This window comes from Malaclemys terrapin, chromosome 5 (assembly GCF_027887155.1).
Source record: "Malaclemys terrapin pileata isolate rMalTer1 chromosome 5, rMalTer1.hap1, whole genome shotgun sequence".
Taxonomy (NCBI): domain Eukaryota; kingdom Metazoa; phylum Chordata; order Testudines; family Emydidae; genus Malaclemys; species Malaclemys terrapin.
This window is the reverse complement of record NC_071509.1, coordinates 15,001,294-15,020,868: the sequence shown is the minus strand read 5'-3', so window position 1 is coordinate 15,020,868 and position 19,575 is coordinate 15,001,294. Positions and strand designations below refer to the sequence as shown.

Here is a 19,575-nt window from a genome sequence, read left to right as displayed (position 1 = left end):
ACAAGGAGGAAGCTTTAGTATAGTTCAAAGGCAAAGACGCCATTTTACCACCCCTCCACAAATTAGAGGATTTATCATAAAAACAAGAACAAAATGGAAAGGTGGGAGGAACAGAGGCAAGTAGAAAACAAAGAGATATGTTGGTGTGATATATGTGGGAGAGTCAAAAATGCAAGCCTGATGTTAAGATTACAGAAAAAGGGGAACAAAAGAGAATGGGAAAAGGGAAGGATTTTTTTTTAATTGCAATTACAAGAACTCCACAGATGTGCAGAACAGACCCTACAGGTACCAAAAAATGTTTAAACAGGCCCTGGTGTTTTAGAATTCTAAGCAGATATTTAGAATATCAAATTCTTCCTTCTTTCCCAACACAGGGTGAGAATCAGCACCTTTGTGTTACAGTGTAATAGCAAGCATAATGTTTCAGTTTTTAGAACAACTCTCAAGCCTTCTCAATCTCCACTGTGGCACTACAGAAACTGTTTTTTAAGTCTGACTAATCATCCCATTCTGCAACTTCCAGCACAGTCAAAAGCATTCTTTGCACGCACCTGGCAAAATAATCAGGCCACAGAATTCTATGTACATATCTAAGTCCTTTTTTTTTTTCTTGCAACCTTCCACTGTGTTAATGCAGTCAAACTTTTTCGAACTATGTATCATATCTGTGATGACAAATGTTAAACCATTGTTTTCTTCCTCCTTCAATTTTATTCCTAAAAAACTCTATAATTTTCTCTGTGTAAGTCTCACTGCCTACACAAGCATAAGAATTGAAAACCTCAGCCTCTCAGTGCAGGTAATGGAGCATACAGAAAGGTAAATTCATCTGCCTTCATTGCAGGACTTCAGCCTACAACTCCATCACTTCAGGTCCTACAGTGAACTTTCCAACTCTACACAATACATCAGTAACATTTGCTAGATACAGATAAAGAATAGCAAACCTTTACACGTTCAGGGTCCACATAGTGCATTTTCTTCGTGTCACATTCTTCAGGGCCAAAACTTAACTTGAGGATATAAAGGAAGCACACCACGACAGCAAACAGTGTAACACGTCTAAAACGAACAAGAGACATTGATTACTTTTAGGGCAGTAGGCCACTGCCCAGAGTGGAGTTATTTCTGAACTACTCCTTTGTGAAGCTGATAAAATGTGAGCGAGTTCAAAAATGTAAAGAAGCACGTTTAAGTGCAACCCACAGTGAGATACTGCACAGTCCTAATGCTGTAAACCACATTCTTCCTCAACCCATCAAAGCTTTTTGCACTAAAGTGGATCAATACTGTAGTATGGAGACTGGTGCTCAAGGATGCTTTCGCTTTGTAGTGTGGTTCTGCACTGGTTACTTTAAACTAAATGACCTTGATGTGTCCTGCATCAAATTTGACTATATCAACAGGCTGCTCTCTGTACATTTTGGGACTACACTAAAGTGCTTTTCGATTTCTTTAAAAAGAATAGTTTTACTTCACTTTTAAAAATGGCCAAAACAAACATTACTCATGTAAAGAGTGCAGTTGCAAACTGGGTTTTCAGTATCAAAAATACTTAAATGTTTTTGGTGCTGAAAACACAATTTGAAAACTTCAAAGCCTAAAATCCCAAACCACCACTTAGGTGCTGCCAAATCTATTTTGGGTTACTTGGAAGGCCAGAATGCAGGATTTATAATCCCAAATTTAAAAAGACACCCAAACACCCAACTTTCCGCCCTATATTAAAAAGCCAGCATTCCTAGAATCATTTTAATCCAGGTTTTCCTCAGTGGTTTGAGCATGGTAAAGGGCTATGTGATTGTTGAGTATTATTACTGGGAACTACTATCTGAATAACATAAGTAATAAGAGCTACCAGTCAGCTGAGCGCTGTTACCTTAGATGGAGTGTTATAGTTAGGGCCCTACCAAATTCAGTCATAAGATTTAAAAAAAAATCGTAAATTTCATTATTTCAGCTATTAATTTGTAATTAATAGGCAGGGGCAGCTCTATGTTTTTTGCCACCGCAAGCACGGCAGTCAGGCGGCCTTTGGAGGCATGCCTGTGGGCAGTCGGCGGCACGCGGATTCGGCGGCGTTTCTGTGGGTGATCTGCTGGTCCCGCGCCTTTGGCGTACCTGCCGCCAAAGTGCCATTGAAGCCGCGGGACTGGCGGACCTCCCGCAGGCACACCACCGAAGGCTGGCTGTCTGCCTCCCTCACAGTGACCGGCAGGCTGCCCCCCGCTGCTTGCCGCCCCAGGCACGTGCTTGGTGCGCTGATGCCTGGAACCGCCCCTGATTTTAGGGCTCCTGATCAATAAAGGAGTTGTGGGGGGGGGTTGCAAGGTTATTGCAGGGGGCATTGCGGTACTGTTAACCTTACGTCTGCGCTGCTGCTGGCAGTGGCACTACTTCAGAGTTGGGCAGCTGGAGAGTGGCAGCTGCTGGCTGGGAGCCCAGTGTTGAAGGCAGAGCCACCGCCAGCAGCAGTGCAGAAGTAAGGATGGCATGGTATGGTATTGCCACCCTTACTTCTGTGCTGCTGCCTGACCCTCAGGCAGAAGCTGCCACTATCCAGCCACCCAGCTCTGAAGGCAGCAGCGCAGAAGTAAGGGTGGCCTGGTATGGTACTGTCCCCCTTACTTTTGTGCTGCTGCTGGCAGGGTGCCACCTTCAGAGCTGGGTGCCTGGCTAACAGCCACCGCTCTCCAGCTGACCAGATCTGAAGGCAGCAGAGAAGTAAGGGTGGCAATACTGTGACCCCCCCCCAAAAAAAATAACCTTGTGACCCCCCCTTGCAACTCCCTTTTGGGTCAGGCCCCTCAATTTGAGAAATGCTGGTCTTCACTGTGGAAATCTGTACAGTATAGGGTAAAAGCATACTAAAGACCAGATTTCACGGGGGGAGACCAGATTTCACCGTCTGACACGTTTTTCATGGCCACGAATTTGGTAGGGCCCTAGTTAGAATACACTTGAAAGTATTTTAAACGATAGTTTCTGTCCTCTTGTTCCACTACCATCCCTTCCCCACAGACACCAGTCAAAGCAGTACCTTTAATTTGTGACATAGGAGAGAGTAATTATAAATTGTTACTATTAAACAGTTACTACTTTATGCTCCCCTGTCCCCAGTGCTAGTTCCTGTAATGGGAACTACTCCCTAAGAATGCTAATAGACAATGTTTATTAAAATTTATTCCCTTGTTCCGAAAGGGATTAAAATAAACTATAAAGAGCAGATGTCTTTTGTGCTGCCAACATATGAAGGCATGTAATTGTCTGGCTTTTAACCTCACAAAGGATGGGATTAAGTATGAGACAAAGTTATTTACTGTAACTGGAGGTTCTTTGAGACAGGTGGTCCCTACCTGGATTCCAAACATGGGTGAGCATGCACGCCATGCGCTGGAGCCGGAACTGTTCATAGTAGTATCTGTTGACCCGCAGATGCATCAACTACATGGCACATTCGAGGCTTTAAGAGGCTGTGCCAGCCGACACCCCTCCCAGGAAGCAAATGGAGCCCAGAGCATAGGAGAAGAAGAGCGGAATTGGAATCCAAATAGGGACCGCATATCTCGAAGAACCTCCAGTTACAGTAAATAACCTTCTCTTCTTCAAGTGATGGTCCCTATGTCAGGATTCCAAACGCGGGAGAGTAGCGAGCAGTGGTCAGTATGGAAGCGGGCACAAGGGCTCTCGAGAAGACCAAGTCAGTAGGACAGCGTGACCAGCTGCTGCATCTGTCACCGTCGAGGGGGCAATGGCATAGTGAGAGGAAAAGGTGTGGACAGAGGACCAAGTAGCTGCCCGACGGGGACCACTCGGAAATCATGTGTGTGGTGGAGATAAAAAGCTAATGCTCGGCAGACATCCAGGGAGTGGAATACATGCTCCATGGGGGAGGCGTGTGGCTTAGGGCAGAAGACCGGAAGGTGTGTACTCTGGTTGTACTCTGGTTGAAGTGAAAGGAGGAAGTCACCGTGGGCAGGAACTCAAGGCAAAGACGTAAGGAGACCCTGTCTTTATGGAAGATGGTAAATGGCAGATCCACCATCATGGCGGCCAGTTTGCTGACATGTCATGCGGAGGTGATAGCCACCAAGAAGATCATCTTCATGGAAAGATTGAGGGGGAGCAAGTGGCGAGGGGTTCGAAGGGTGGCTTGGTGAGCACAGAGAGAACCAGATTCTGAACCGAAGAGGGGATAGGCCTTCGTAGTGGGGGGGAAAGCATTGAGAAGGCTGCAGAGGAAGCGGGAGGTCGTCAGATGGGTGAAGACAGAGAAGCCATCCACAGGAGGAAGAAAGGCACTGAGTGCCTCCAGGTGGATGCAGACGGAGGAACGAGCAAGGCCTGATTGGCAGAGATGATGGAGGTAGTCCAGAAGGACAGGAAAGGAGACAGAGTCTGGAGAGAAGTGATGGCACTGTGCCCATGCGGTAAAGCGGTGCCACTTAGCTTGATAGCAGATTCAACTGGATTGGTACCTGCTATGAGTGAGGATGTCTTGGATGGAGTCGGAACAAGCCCGGTCTACATGCGAGCCCCATCCAAATACCAGGCCGTGAGGTGCAGAGGGCTCGGGTTGGAGTGCTACAGCCAGCCACGCACCTGCATTAGGAGACCCGGGAGGGTCAGAAGAGGAATCGGAGGGCAAGCACAGATTGGTGTATCAATACTGGTGAAGTCGGGAGAGAGCTACGAGGATAACAGTCATTCAGTCCTTCCGCACTTTGCGCAGGACTTGGGGAAGGAGGGGAATGGATGGGAAGGCATAATGGAGATCCGAGGTCCAGGGAATGAGAAGGGTGGTCTGTGACGTTGCACTCTATATGATTTTATAAAAATATGCTAATAAGTAAATATAATGTAACTAAAATATGCTTCATGAAAAGGTCTCTTGTAAGATATTATTACAAAGCTTATAATCTATTGAGTGTGGTCATCCTATTTGTATAAATGTATCATTCTTGTATCTGAAACTAGAAATATGAAATATAACTCTGAGGGCCTATTGTAATTATGCAAAGTGTGGGCCATTAATGGTGGTTTGAAATTTTGATGGCTCCCATCAACCAGGACAATTGACTGTGGATTGCTCTGTTTGCAGGCAAGCCTTCCTGTGAGTCAGGCTGGGAGAAATGAAGGCTTGGGTGACATGAAGGTCTTACAGTGTCATGTGATCAAGTCACCTAAACTGAAATCCATCTTTAACCTTGTGCTTTTTCATTGGGGGGGGGGGGGCGGGGGGGTTGGGGGGGGTGAGGGTTGGGAACCCAGAGGGACAAAGGATTCCCGCCTTATTTAAAAGATATATAAATGGGTGAAACAGAACAAAGAGGGGAGCCATCATGAGAAATCCCCTAGCTACCACCTGAGCTGGAACAAGAGCTGTACCAGAATTGTGCCCAGGCCTGGAAGGTGTCCAGTCTAAGGAAAAAAACATACTGAAGCATCTCTGAGGGTGAGATTATCTGTATTCAGTTTGATTAGACATAGATTTGCGTGTTTTATTTAATTTTGCTTGGTGACTTACTTTGTTCTGTCTGTTACTACTTGGAACCACTTAAATCCTACTTTCTGTATTTAATAAAATCATTTTTTACTTATTAATTAACCCAGAGTATGTATTAATAGCTGGGGGACAAACAGCTGTGCATCTCTCTCTATCAGTGTTATAGAGGGCAAACAATTTATAAGTTTACCTTGTATAAGCTTTATACAGGGTAAAATGGATTTATTTGGGTTTAGACCCCATTGGGAGTTGGGCATCTGAGTGTTAAAGACAAGAACACTTCTGTTAGCTGCTTTCAGCTAAGCCTACAGCTCTTAGGGGACGTGATTCAGACCTGGGCCTGGGTTTGCAGCAGGCTAGAGAGTCTGGCTCGAACCGGGCAGGGCACTGAAGTCCTAAGCATCAGGTGGCAGCTCCCAAGTGGGGGTTCTGTGATCTAACCCGTCACAGCATCGCCCTGTGAACCTGGGCCCAGGGCTCAACAGGAGCAGAAGAGGGGAAAGCTTCTAGTTCTCCAGCGTCACAGAGGTCCCAGTGCAGTGTGCTCCACCAACGGAAGATGGACTGGAGAGTGGGGTTGAGGAGTCTCACTCCTAGTGGGAGTAGTAATAAGGGGGAGGGTGACCATCCTGAAGCGAAACTTGTGATAAACTTGTTCAGGGAGCAGAGATCCAAAATGGGATGAAGACCACCCCCTTTTCTTTGGGATGAGGAAACGGGGAATAAAAACCACGGCCACAGTAGCGCCGCAGCACGGGTTCTATGGTGTTCTTTTAGAGGAGGGTGGTTGCTGCCTCACAGAGGAGATGGTCCTGGGTGGGGTCCGGAGGGTGGCCACTGAGCGGATGATGAGGAGGGAAGGAGAGGAATTCAATAAGGAGGCCTTGGTGGATGATGTCCAGCACCCAATGGTCAGAGGTGATCCTACCCCAGTTGTGAGCAAAGAGGGCAAGACAACCCCGATCCATGGTGTAGCCAGAGGGATGGAGGAGGGTTCACGGTTCTTGAGGAAAGAGTCAAAAGGGTTGCTTAGATGGATGGTGATGGAAGCAACAGAGGAAGAACATCGAGGTCACTGGGAGCAAGGGCGATGCAGGTCAGGTGGCCATTGAGGGTACGGCTGGTAAGTGGCAAAAGGGCGAGGGCAGAAGGCGGGTCGGAGCCGGAGTAGAAATGCCAGAGACTGGAGGGTGGCATGAGAGTCCTGGAGGGAGCAGAGGGACTCGTCCATCTTGTCACTAAATAGCTTATGATTGTCAAAGGGAAGGTCCTCAAGAGTTGTCTGACCTTCGTAGGGAAACCGATAGACTGGAGCCAAGAGTAGCGACGGAGCACCACTCCAGATGCCAAGGAGCGTGACGCAGTGTCGGTGGCATCAACAGCCGTTTGGAGAGATACGTTGGTCACCAGTTTTTCCTCATCCAACAGATGCTGAAATTCCTGCTGCTTTTCTGGAGGAAGGAAGTCCTGAAAGTCAGCCAGCTTGGAATAGGACAGGAAATCATACTTTGCGAGGACAGCCTGGTAGCTGGCAATGCGGAATTGTAGGCCCACGGACTAATATACCTTGCAGCCCAGCAAGTCCAGCTTTTTGGTAAAGCAGTCAGGACAGGTGGATTTAAAGTGTTGCTGATGGGTGCGCTCCATGGCCGTTTGGACTACCAGGAAGTTGGGTGGGTAAAGAGATAGTCTGTACCATTAGTTGGCACAAAGGAGCAGCGTTCTGCCCGCTTTGACATAGGAGGCTGGCATGCGCCCAACAGCCTGAGCTGGCTGCAAGATGGTGTCATGGATGGGCAAGGCAGTATGGAAAGGCCCCAGAGGCTGGAGAATGTCCAGGAAGTGGTCCTGGGAATCACGAACATCCTTCACTGTAAAATTAAATGCAGCAGCCATGCGGCGGAGCAAGCTCTGGTATTGGGTATGGTCGCTAGGCACTGAGAAGGTGGGTGGAATGCGGGCATCGTCCGGGGACGAAGAGGCACCTGTGAGGGCTGAAGGTGTCAATGGCGCGGCTGGTGCTGACGGAGCAGGAGCATCCAGAGGTTCCTCGTGGAAGATGGCGGTATGGGTGACCGATAAGCAGTGATGCAGGCAGTACATCCCACGATCCTGGTAGGGGTCTCAAGAGGGCCAGTAGGGCCAAGCATAGGGATTGCCAGGCATCAGCGGTACCCATGGGTAGAGGAACCATGGGTCAGCCAAGGGCCCACAAGTCGGTGGGTATGACCGGGGCCGAAAGTCAAGGCTCTAGGACCAGGCAGAAGAGAAGGCTGTGTCCGGGACAAAGGACCACTCTGATTCCGAAGAGGGGTCCAGTAGAGGAGGGGCCATCAGTGAAGGCGGAATTGGTGGCGCAAGACTAGGTCCGAGAGGATGGTCAACAACTAGAAGGAGCTCGTCTGTCACCATAGCCAGCGGCGAAGGATGGAGCAGGAGAGGCTCGTCCACTGGAGAGGAGAGTCTCAGAACAGGCAAGGGTCCAGAGCGCAGGGGAGAGCCAACGAAAGGCAGCATGAGCTCATCTGATGGCATCAGGGGTGATAAGCATGCCAGAGTGCGCAGGACTGGGTGGGACAGGCCAGAAGGTCCTGGCTGTGTTGACGGCACCGAGGGCAAAGGAGGAGGCCCAGGTGCCGGAGCAGAAGACAGGGCCAGTGGCGTACAACAGTATTTGGAGCGGTGCTCCATATAAGCCTTCTTAGGAGCAGGAGCATCCACAACTGCACACAACTTCTCGCCCAACCTAACATGGCTCGGGGAGGTAACACTGCGTTTAAAAGCGGTCCCCGCCGGGGAACCGCTCTTATGCCCATGCTTCTTGTACACCCAGTGGGATTTCGGTGGGTGCGGCAGTGCCACACGGGAGGGGCCCAGTGAAGCGCTCACCACCAGTGTCGGGCACTGTTCCAGCAGATCTGATGGAGCCGTGTCCAGGTATGCACGTGGGCGCATTGCCTCCTCCATCAGATATTTGCGGAGGTAAAGTTCACGAGCTGCTTGAGTCCGGGCAACAAGAAACAGTACAAGGCGTAAAGGCAACGAATGTGCTCGTCTCTCACTGAAAAAGAAACAAGGGCGCAAGTCACAGTTCTTGAAGCCGGCTTGTTGGGGCATCGTTCCCAGGCCAGGGAGAAAGAAACCCCTGAAGGGAAGAAGTCCAAGGAAAAACTAGCTAACTACTAAAAACTCAGGGATGACAACTATATACAGCAGAAACAAGAGCAGTTCTCTTAGCGAGAAAGAGGGGTTCCGACTCTGGCCATGTGGCGGTAAGAGGGAGCTGGAGTATCGTCGACCCGCACAGCCTCTTACAGCCTCAGACGTACCATGCAGTTGACGCACGATGCACATGTGGGTCAACAGACACTACTGCAAACAGTTCCAGCTCCAGCGCACGGCACCCATGCGCACCTGCGTTTGGAATCCAGATAGGGACCATCACTCAAAGAACAACCTTGACTTAAGCGTTAATTCACATGAAATTGAGCTAATGGAGGACTAAGCCTCAAAGGTGGATGCACCATCCAGCACTTTTATGCTACTTAACAGCATCCTTTTTTTTGGAAACTCAGCTTATTCAAAAGTACCCTAAGTGTATGTGTTGTATTTGCCTTTTATTTTAAAGCTACAGAATCTAGGAGTGTGCTAGATGGTTTACAATTAAAATAAATAAATAAACACACACACACACAAAGCAACAAGCAATGCCCCTTCATTGAAGTGCTTACAATCAAGATTCTGCCAAGACACAGTAACACACAATAGAGAAGAAGGGATGAGAAAAACAAAGGCTACAGTAACAAGATCACACATTCAGTCAGTTTTGCTAATAGGCAAACCCAGTGTGTTACGTTAGGTTTTTTTTCTTTTTTAATTAGAAATATGTAGGTCAATCAAAAATTGCACAGCATTTTACAACCCACCACACAAGTTCTGCAGAGACAAAAAATTGATGTTATATCATCACTGCTGCAAAAAAGTTTCAATTCATCTGCTATTGCTTCTGAGAAGGCACAGCCAAGGTGTTTTAGACTGATGGAGTCCTTGCCAATACTCAGCTATAAAAATGGCATTTTCCGAATAACTGATTTTTTTTTTTTAACCCAGAACAGAATAATGTTAATTAACTACTTTCTGACAAAGACTATTGTATAACAGTAACACTGCAATGTCAATAGCCTGATTTGTCATGTTAAAAAACAAAACCAAAAATAGTTAGCAAAATGCTATTTGGTCACTGATATCTTAGAAACACTCATATGCTAAAAAATAAAAATATTTTTAAATTGACCATTACAAATGCATATCGTTCTTATTCTACTTGGTAGTTAATTTGAATAATTTCTTGTTATTAGGAAATTTGGCTATTTATTTTTGAGGTTTAGTTGTTCATTTATTCCTATGGAACAAAAGCCAACCATAACAATTTATGGATTTTTATACACAAATAAATATTAATGGTCACCCACTTAGCGTAGCATAGATAATTTTTAATAAACTAATGACTGTATATTTGGTTGCTGCATGTCACAAGTTAATATATAGTAAAGCCAAGATTTTCACAAATGAGTGACTAAAGTTAGGCTCTGAAGTTCTATGTGAAAAGCAAAGTTTGCTAATCCACACTCTAGTAAACCGGCAGGTTCTCCATACTTCACAAAGATTTAATGGCCCACACTGTAATGATGTGTCTTAATACAAATATATATTTATTTTTATATAATTTAGCATTTATATTAATATACTACTAGCTGTGAAGTATTATCAAATTAAAACTAACTACAAGGAACAAACATCTTTTGTGCAATATTTTTAAAAAACACAATTGTGTTTAGCAAGTAAATGAACATTCAGTAATCCACAACGCGTTTCCACTGTACTTTATTTTCATCAAGTACCACACTATGGAAGTGTCTTGGCATGATGATTTATTGGGCACAAAATAAAACTGACATTCCAGGGTTTGCTGCTAAATTCTTATTGGGAGATTGGGGACGGGGTGGGGGGAAATGGGTTGTGTATATTATATATAATAGAGACAGAGGCTGGCATCTTGAAAAAAAATGACAGGCACCCAACTTCCATTGGATCCCAATGTGATTGGGTACCTAACTCCCTTTGGCAGATGTGACAATTCCATTCCCTAGGCTTTTATACCACACATCACTGAGGTATCTTCAGTGCCTACGCCATGCAGCATGTTTGATTAAACAGCAATTTAAATCTAATTTATCATGACAGAGACACACTTACTTGAGAGTACCTTTTAAAAAACAGCTTGGTCTTTTCATCTTCATGTATGACCAGCTTATACCATTGCACAGAGGGCACGTGATCACTTTTCAACTTCATACAATTATCTTCATCACTCAGCATTGCTGTAAAGAAAAATACACTTTAAATAAGAATCTTGTTGCTATGCATTCAAAAAGCTTCTGAAGGCATCCAATTACTATGAGCAATTAAAGTGGAAAGTTTCCTGGAATAGATCCTGGTTTTGTTTACCCTGTTGTCAATGGTGAACTGCAGTTTTAATTTCTCTATTGTTAAAAATTACTTCATCCCAATGAGTTGCAATGAATGAATGAATTCATCCCAATCAACTCTCAACTGTACTGCTAGGAAGCAATTCTAAATATATACAAGTTTTACTATTTACAAAGCATAGATTTCATGCGAGTTTAAATCATAGGAGATACAACATTTTGAACTATATAAATTACATTATACAGAAGATATATAAAGCTATCACAAAACACAATAACTGACTATAGTTTACATGTACTATATACACATATATACACATTATATATAACATACAAGCCCTATGTCATCTATTCCAGCATTACATCACGTCTCTGACTACAAACTACCCCAGGCAATGATTGTATCTCTAAATTCTATTCAGCATCACGTACATCTATGACAACATACAAGAAAGTAATAAAATATTTCAAGCAGGGAGCCCCTGTAGAGAGAGGGCAGGTGTGATGTATTAAATGACCTAGTTCCAAAAAGAATGTCTAACAGAGGGTAAACCGAAGAGTAGGTTTCAATGGATTTATAAGAAAGCAGGGTTATCTAAAATACAGATAAATATTTTAGTTTATCCAAGAGCAGGTTAACAGGTAACTTGATCACAGTCTATAGGTAACTATATGGGGAGAATATTTTTGATAGGTAAGGGCTCCATAAATCTAGCAGAAAAGGGCATAATAAGATCCAAAAACTGGAGGCGGAGGCCAGACAAATTCAGACTCGAAACAAGGTGCAAATTTTTAACAATAAAGATAATAGACCATCGGAGCAACTCTGTCACTTGAAGTCTTTAAAATCAAGAATGGATGCCTTTCTAAAGGAACACTCTAGTTCAACCAGAAATTACAGGATTGATGCAGAAAGTCAGCCTAGATAGTCATAATGGTGCTTTCTGACCTCAAAAACTATTAATAAAAATTGACTTCATCCTCTGGAGTGGATTACGGTTTTCTGTTTCTTAAAGATAAATTGTGCCTCCTATACAAGTGTAATTTTCCCCATTCTACGTTATTTCTTAAAGATTCTGCTGCAATTTCGCTTGGATGTGAAAAACGCTATGCTGTTTAACTGCATTTACATACTGCAGGTATCATTTTGCAACACATCTGTATGCTGGTGAAGTGCTCAGTCTCCCTTGTTTAGCCAATTTGAGCATTAAGAGACTGAAAATATTTAAAAACTGTCTTCAAGATGATCTTTCTCAATTTGTGGGTTTTTACAAACTGATTTTCCATGGATGAATATTCTGTTACAGAATCCTGTGCCGTTTCTGATTCTGGCATTGATGTTTTATATTAAGAAATGTATTTACTATCATCAGGCTCTTAAAAGGAAGGGAGAAGCCCCGGGCTGCCAGAACCCCAAGCCACCCACCTCTACCCCACCCCCGCCCCCACAAAAACCCTGGGGCAGCCCAAGCTGGCATCCAACCCGAGCAGCCCCAGCAGGCCCGGGGCTGGGCCGCCCCAGAGTCGCCCTAGTGCAGACGCCCCGGCCGGTCCCAGCCCGGCATCCCACAGCAGTGGCTGCAGCCAGGAAAGGCAGAGTCTTCCCTGGTCTATTATACTTGCCGCCCATGATAACAAATGATAATAATAATTATGCCCAGCTCTTATATATCATTTTTCATCAACAGACTTCAGAGCACTTCACATTATTTAATATATTAATCTTCACACTACCCCAGTGAGCTGGGGGGTGGGGGGAAGTGCTATTATCCCCATTTTACAGATGGAGAACTGAGACACAGAGAAGGTAAATGACTTTCCCAAGATCACACAGAAAATCTGTGGCAGAGCAGAGAATTGAACCTAGGCCTCCCAGGTTATAGACTAGTGTCCTAACCACTGGACCATCCTTCCTAACAAAATACCTTCACACATGGCTCTTGGATCTATTTCACATTTAAACAAAAAATATTCTCACATAACTCAGTGAAAACACAAGAGTACTCAGCAAATTGAAGTACCCTCAGCTAGAAACGTTTTTACTTTGCCTGACTATACTGACTGTACAACAGTGTTTTATTTGTGCATTTTGAAATGGCTCTGAGAGGAGGTAAACAGATTTAGAGCTCTTTCCTCATGTGCTTTGTAAGAATACCTGCCATTTTGAGCACTGTTCTTTATGCCATTTGCTTTTCAGATGTATTTTCAATAACCAAAGACCACAGAGTTAAATCTGTGACAGGAATAAATTAGCAATAACTGTTGAGTGGGTAATGCCATCAGAAGCAAAGAAATTATTCCAACCTTTCTTTCAGTTATGTGACAATTTTCATAGAATCATAGAACTGGAAGGGACCTGAAGAGGTCATCTAGTCCAGTCCCCTGCACTCATGGCAGGACCAAGTATTATCTCTAGACCATCCCTGACAGGTGTTTGTCTAACCTGCTCTTAAAAATCTCCAATGGAGATTCCACAACTTCACTAGGCAATTTATTCCAGTGCTTAACCACCCTGACAGATAGATCCTGACAGTTCGGAAATTTTTCCTAATGTCCAACCTAAACCTCCCTGGCTGCAATTTAAGCCCATTGCTTCTTGTCCTATCCTCAGAGGTTAAGAAGAAGAATTTTTCTCCCTCCTCCTTTTAACAACCTTTTATGTACGTGAAAACTGTTATGTCCCCTCTCTGTCTTCTCTTTTCCAGACTAAACAAACCCAATTTTTTTTTCAAATCTTCCCTCACCAGTCATGTTCTCTAGACCTTTTATAAGGTGTTCCTGTAAGGTGCCCTTAGACCATCACTGCAAAGTTTACAAACAATGACCCATATAGAAAAACAGTCTTGAAATCTGATACAATCTCAAAAAGGCACTTCAGTGATTAAAACAAAATGTGTCCTTTTTTTCTGATGGAAAGGTCAGTATTTGGATTTGGGATTTCTCCTCCTATTTAGCATCATATGATAAATTAGGATAGTACCAAATTTCACCATTCTAGTTGAGAACTGGCAAGTCAATTATATTAGTTAAGATCTAAATTGTATTAAATACAGTTCTCTTTCTCAGTAATGCATTTGTTTTGTTCCATAATGTTACAGCCAGGCCTGAATTTCACAAGTTCCTTTTTTTTCTCCCCAGCCAAAAAGTTTTCTACATTACACCTGAATTATGCAGCAGAATAGCACTGAACAACAGGCGAACTGATAATTATGAAACAATGTTAACCGTTCAGCAGCATTTTTACAATCATATCATCTAACCCTCCATGACATGGTGGAAAAAGTTACATTTAAGTTTAAACAACCGCTGGCTGCAATGCCAGAATTTTCTAGACCAAGCAGGGCCTAACAGAAATTTGTAATAGAGTGGAGGAAACAATTCTAGACTCAACTTCAGGAATTATATCCTCTTTGAGATGGATGATGGGATTTAACCTCAAATTTGTGACAGACGTGGAAATGCCACGAAACAATCTAAGAACACAGAGGAGTAACAATTTTAACAACATTGTATGTGACCTTGTCAATCGTTAGCCAAATGGGCTCGTTTCCCCCTGGAGCTGCCCAATTACCCCAAGGAGGCATGGGAGTCTAGAAGACGGCTTTAAGTTTTTATTGACCAGTCAGCTGAGTGGGCGCTCTCTTCGGCTAATGCCAAAGAGAGAGCCCCTTACAAGTGCGGAGCAGCCTTTTTATACCTAGCAACAAACAACGTAGCATGCATACCTTATACGCGTATGCGGAAGGAACATTTCAAAAGGCCTTGTATGCAGATTGAGAGAGAGGCAAGGGAATGGATACATAACAGGATGCGGTTTAACATTTGCTTGAACTCATCACTTCTTTCCACAGCACCTCCCTCCCCCCCCCATGCACTCCACCCTGAGGCATAAGTTAGACTAAAACAGCAGTGCCTGTCGGTCTCACCTAGGCTGGTGGTTTGGCCACCTTGTGTTATCACAATGTTGCTGCACAGAGGGCTGCAGCGGGTGTTTTGCAGAAACAGTCGTTGCTCCTGATATAACAGCTGGGCTTATAGGCAAATAGTTGACCTGTTGCTCTAACACAATGAGGGGAAGTTATTGTATACTGGGTTAAGACTTTCCTGTATGAATGCACTGATCTAGAGGCTGTGGGAAGAACAAACAGGGAAGGCAACACAATGGCTTCCCACATAAGACCATCCAGGCACAAACACAAAAGACAATTGGGAAAATTGTGTCTCCAACAAGTTACAAGCCTTGTATGTATGTCAGCCTGGGGATCAAGAGAACACTAAACAGTTAATAAAAGCTTCTCAGGAGAAGAGAGGCCAACTGTCAGAAGCTGTTAGGGAGACAGGCTAACACAGGGAAAGACTCTGCAGATAGAGTTTGAAGGAGGTGGGCCTTCCCAGAAGCTAGGAAATCATAGAAATGTAGGGCTGGAAGAGACCCTGAGAAATCATCAAGTCCAACCCCCTTTGCTGAGGGGCCAGACCAAGTATATCTAGACCATCCTTGACAACAAGTGTTTGTCCCACCTACTAAACCTCCGAAGATGAAGATTCCACAACTTCCCTTGAAAGCCTTTTCCAGAGCTTAATTAGCCTTGTAGTTTTGAAGTTTTTCCTAATATCTAACTTAAATTTCCCTTGCTGCAGTTTAAGTCCATTACTTCTTGTCCTACTTTCAATGGATATGGAGAAAAATTGATCTTTATACTATCACTTGATGTATCTGAATAATGTTATCAGGTCCTCCCTTCAATCTTCTTTTCTCAAGACTGAACATAGCCAGTGTTTTTAACCTTTCCTCATAGGTCGGATTTTCTAAACTTTTTCTCATTTTTGTTATTCTCCTCTTGACTTCCTCCAATTTGTCCACATTTTTTCCAAAGTGTGGCACCTAGAACTGAACACAATACTCCAGCTGAAGCCTCACCAGTGTCAAGTAGAGCAGGACAATTATCTCCTGTGTCTCTCATATGACATTCCTGTTAATATATTCCAGGATATTAGCCTTTTTCACAAATGCATCACAGACTCATTCAATTTGTAATCCACAGATCCTTTTCAGCAGTACTACCACCTAGCCAGCTATTCCACATTTTGTAGCTGTATATTTGATTTTTCCTTTCTAAAGTACTTTGCACTTATCTTAATTGAATTTCATCTTGATGATTTCAGGCTAATTCTCCAATTTGTCAAGATTGTTTTGAATTCTAATCCTGGCCTCCAAAATGCTTGCAACCTCTCCCAGCTTGGTGTCATTTGCAAATTTTATAAGCATACTCTCCACTCCATTGTCCAAGTCATTAATGAAAATATTGACTAGTACCAGACCAAGGATCGACCCGCGAGGAACCCCACTAGATAAGTATTCCCATATTGTGAACCACTGATAACTACTCTGAATACAGTCTTTCAACCACTTATACACCCACTGTCACATTCTGCAATGTAATACAAACTACTGAGGGGTTGTGTCATCAACTTCCCTGTAATTCTGGATGCCTTAAAATACTCTGCTGCTGTAGCTCCCTTGTATGGACTCTCCCAGCCAGCATACAAGCTTGTACTGAGTGTCTGTGTGATAAGCAGCCCCAGAAGCTCTGACTTCAACAGCCTGCTTGTTTCACCACAGCCACACTCTGTCCTCCAACAGCCTTGGTTACACCTGGCAAGATGACCCCAACACCCTCCAGTTCCAAATTTTCCCCAAACCACATGCTCTGTAATGTCCAGCCCTTTCCTGGATCATTCAGAAGAAGAAGGTTTGTTTGCTCCTCTAAAGAGACAAAATGCACAGCTTATCACTTTAACTGGAGTTAGCTAAGCACTTCAATTCAAACACAGCAACAGGTTGGTTTAGATTAAAAGTACAGCAAGTTTATTTACAAGTGGTAATAGGATTTTAAGTGAGTTCAAGGACAGAGTTACATGCAAATAAAAATGAAAAACGCTTTCTAGAAATTAATACTTAATCTAACTAGTCTTTGTACCAGGTAAGATTCTTACCATACTACCTTACAGCAAGATGGCTGACCACCTCTCCGATCTGAATCTCTGTCAAAGTCCAAAGTGCTCTTTGTCTTAGCAGAGAGAGAACTTGGGGTTTGTTGCCCCTCTCTTTTATAGTCCAGTGAACCTCTGAAATGGATTCTTCAGAAGGTTATCCCCCAAAATAAAGTGCATTCAAGCTATGAGAAAGGAGACACGGAGTCTCATGGCGAAGGAAGTTCCATGCTGGCTTCTTTCCTCACTGGTGCTTTCTAAAATACAAATTGATCATTTCGTGCTCTCGCTAATGCAAATGAATGACCACTTGACACATGATTGCTAATTGGCTCTGAAACCACCTGTTTATCCATTCCCCAGATGTAGCTCATAAACACATTTTAGTTCCACATTGCCTTCATATTTGTATGGCCCCTTGGGCATATACTGTACATACACCATGCAAGAATATTAATGATCAGTGGGTTATTAGTTTTCCAGAGATACCTTACATGACACTTGTTAAGGAAAGTTTGCTTATGTAACTCCATTTTGGTTTGGGCCCGCCCTTAGCTAGAAGCAAGCACATCGCGTACCAGGAGACAAGGGGGGAGAAAGGGGGACACCTGGACACAGAGATAAGGGCAACAGGGAAAAAAGCTAACCGCATGCCTAAGTAGTTGCAACCCTAGGCAGCACGGGCAAGGGCCTAGCGGGGATAGGTGGTAGATAAGAAAAAGGCTTGTTTATTGGCTAAGGCTTACGATGCACGAGGGCAGCATGCCTTGCTTAAAGATATATAATCTTTGTATACCCTCCATTTTGGGTCCCTTCCTGATTAGCAGGGGGGCACCAAGCTCGGGCATAATAAATCTGTTATCTTTGGATACTCTGCAGTCGTGGATTTGTTTATGTGCCTCAGCCTAGACTCGAACTACGCGTGACCTATAAGTATAATTCACAACACACATCAGATATAGTTAGAACATTAGTGAATTGGGACACAATGAATGGGGTCAGGCCAGCTGAAAATCACTATCAGATACCCGTGAATGTCTTGCAATGGGATTCTGTTCAGGTCACACCCACTTTATATAAATTTCAGCTAAACCACATTTTCCCAGTTTGCTTATAAGAATGTCATGTGGGACTGTATAAAAAGCCTTAGTAAAATCAAGATTATATCATCACTACTATCCATTAGGCCAGTAACCCTATCAAAGAAGGAAATTGGGTTGGTTTGGCATGTTTTGTTTTTGAAAAAACCACGCTGGCTATTTCTTTGAACCCTATTAACTTCTAGGTGCTTACAAATTAACTGTTTAATAATTTGTTCTAGAATCTTTCTAGATATTGAAGTTGGGCTGACTGGTCTATAATTCCCTAGGTCTTTGTTCCCCTTTTTAAAGTTAGGTACTATGTTTGCCCTTTTCCAGTTTTCTGCGACCTCACTCATCTTTCATGAGGTTTTCAAAGATAATTGCTGATGGTTCCAAGATTGCTTCAGATAGTTCCTTAAGTACCCTATGATGAATTTTAATGGGCCCTGCCAACTTGAATACATCCAATTTAATCTAAATATTCTTTAACCTGTTCTTTCCCTATTTTACTTTGTGTTACTTCCCCCTTGTTGTTAATATTAATGGTGTTAAGTATCTGGTCATCATTAACCTGTTTAGTGAAGACTGAAGTAAAACAGCCATTAAACACATCAGTCTCCTTGATGTTATCCATTATTAGCTATCCTTCCCCACTAAGTAGAAGACCAACACTTTCCTTTGTCTTTCTCTTGCTCCTAATGTATTTATGGAATCTTCTTATTGCTTTATACCCTCTGATAATTGTACCTCATTTTGTGCCTTAGTCTTTTTGATTCTGTCCATACATGCTTGTGCTATTCTTTTGTACTTCTCCTCAGCAATATGACCATGTTTCTACTTTTCATAGGATTCCTTTTTGATTTAACTACCCTCTGTTTCTTAAAATTTTTCCTTCATTGCCACTACCAGTTCAACAGTTAAGAAAGGGATAGATAATAAGACAAAATATAATGATCCTACAGAAATCCATGGTATGCCTGCATCTTGAATACTGTGTGCAGTTCTGGCTGCCCCATCTCAAAAAATATATAATAGAATTGGAAAAAGTACAGAGAAGGGCAACAAAATGATTAGGGGTATGAAACAGCTTCCATAGGAAGAGAGACTAAAAAGTCTGCAATGTTCATCTTGGAAAAGTTTGAGGGGAGGATATGACAGAGGTCTATAAAATTAGGGAGTGGAGAAAGTGAAAAAAGAGTGGACTAGAGTAGAGAAAGTGGGTAAAAAAGTGTTCTCCCCCTTCACATAACACAAGAATCAAGGGACACCCAAAGAAATTAATAGACGGCAGGTTTAGAAACATAAGGAAGTACTTCTTCACACAACGCACAATCAACCTGTGGAATGCGTTGCCAGGGATGTTGTGAAGGCCAAGAGTATATAACTGGATTCAAAAGAGAATTAGATAAGTTCCTGGAGGATAGGTCCATCAATAGCTATTGGCCAAGATGGTGAAGGACACAACTCCCTGGTCTGGGTATCCCTAAACCTCTGACTGCTA

At 43.5% G+C, this 19,575-nt stretch overlaps 1 protein-coding gene across 2 annotated transcripts in view; it reads right to left on the bottom strand.

Moving 5' to 3' along the window:
• The window catches only part of ST3GAL5 (ST3 beta-galactoside alpha-2,3-sialyltransferase 5), a 49,517-nt gene that overhangs the window by 18,087 nt on the left and 11,855 nt on the right, over positions 1-19,575 (bottom strand). Inside the window, exons 2-3 of one of the 2 annotated variants that reach the window (XM_054029552.1) lie at positions 10,776-10,890; positions 951-1,065 (exon numbers count right to left, since the gene is read on the bottom strand). In XM_054029552.1, coding sequence (XP_053885527.1) covers positions 951-1,065; positions 10,776-10,890 — 230 coding nt within the window. Of the gene's footprint in view, positions 1-950; positions 1,066-10,765; positions 10,891-19,575 lie in introns of those variants that run through there. The other variant, XM_054029553.1, reaches the window with a different exon arrangement.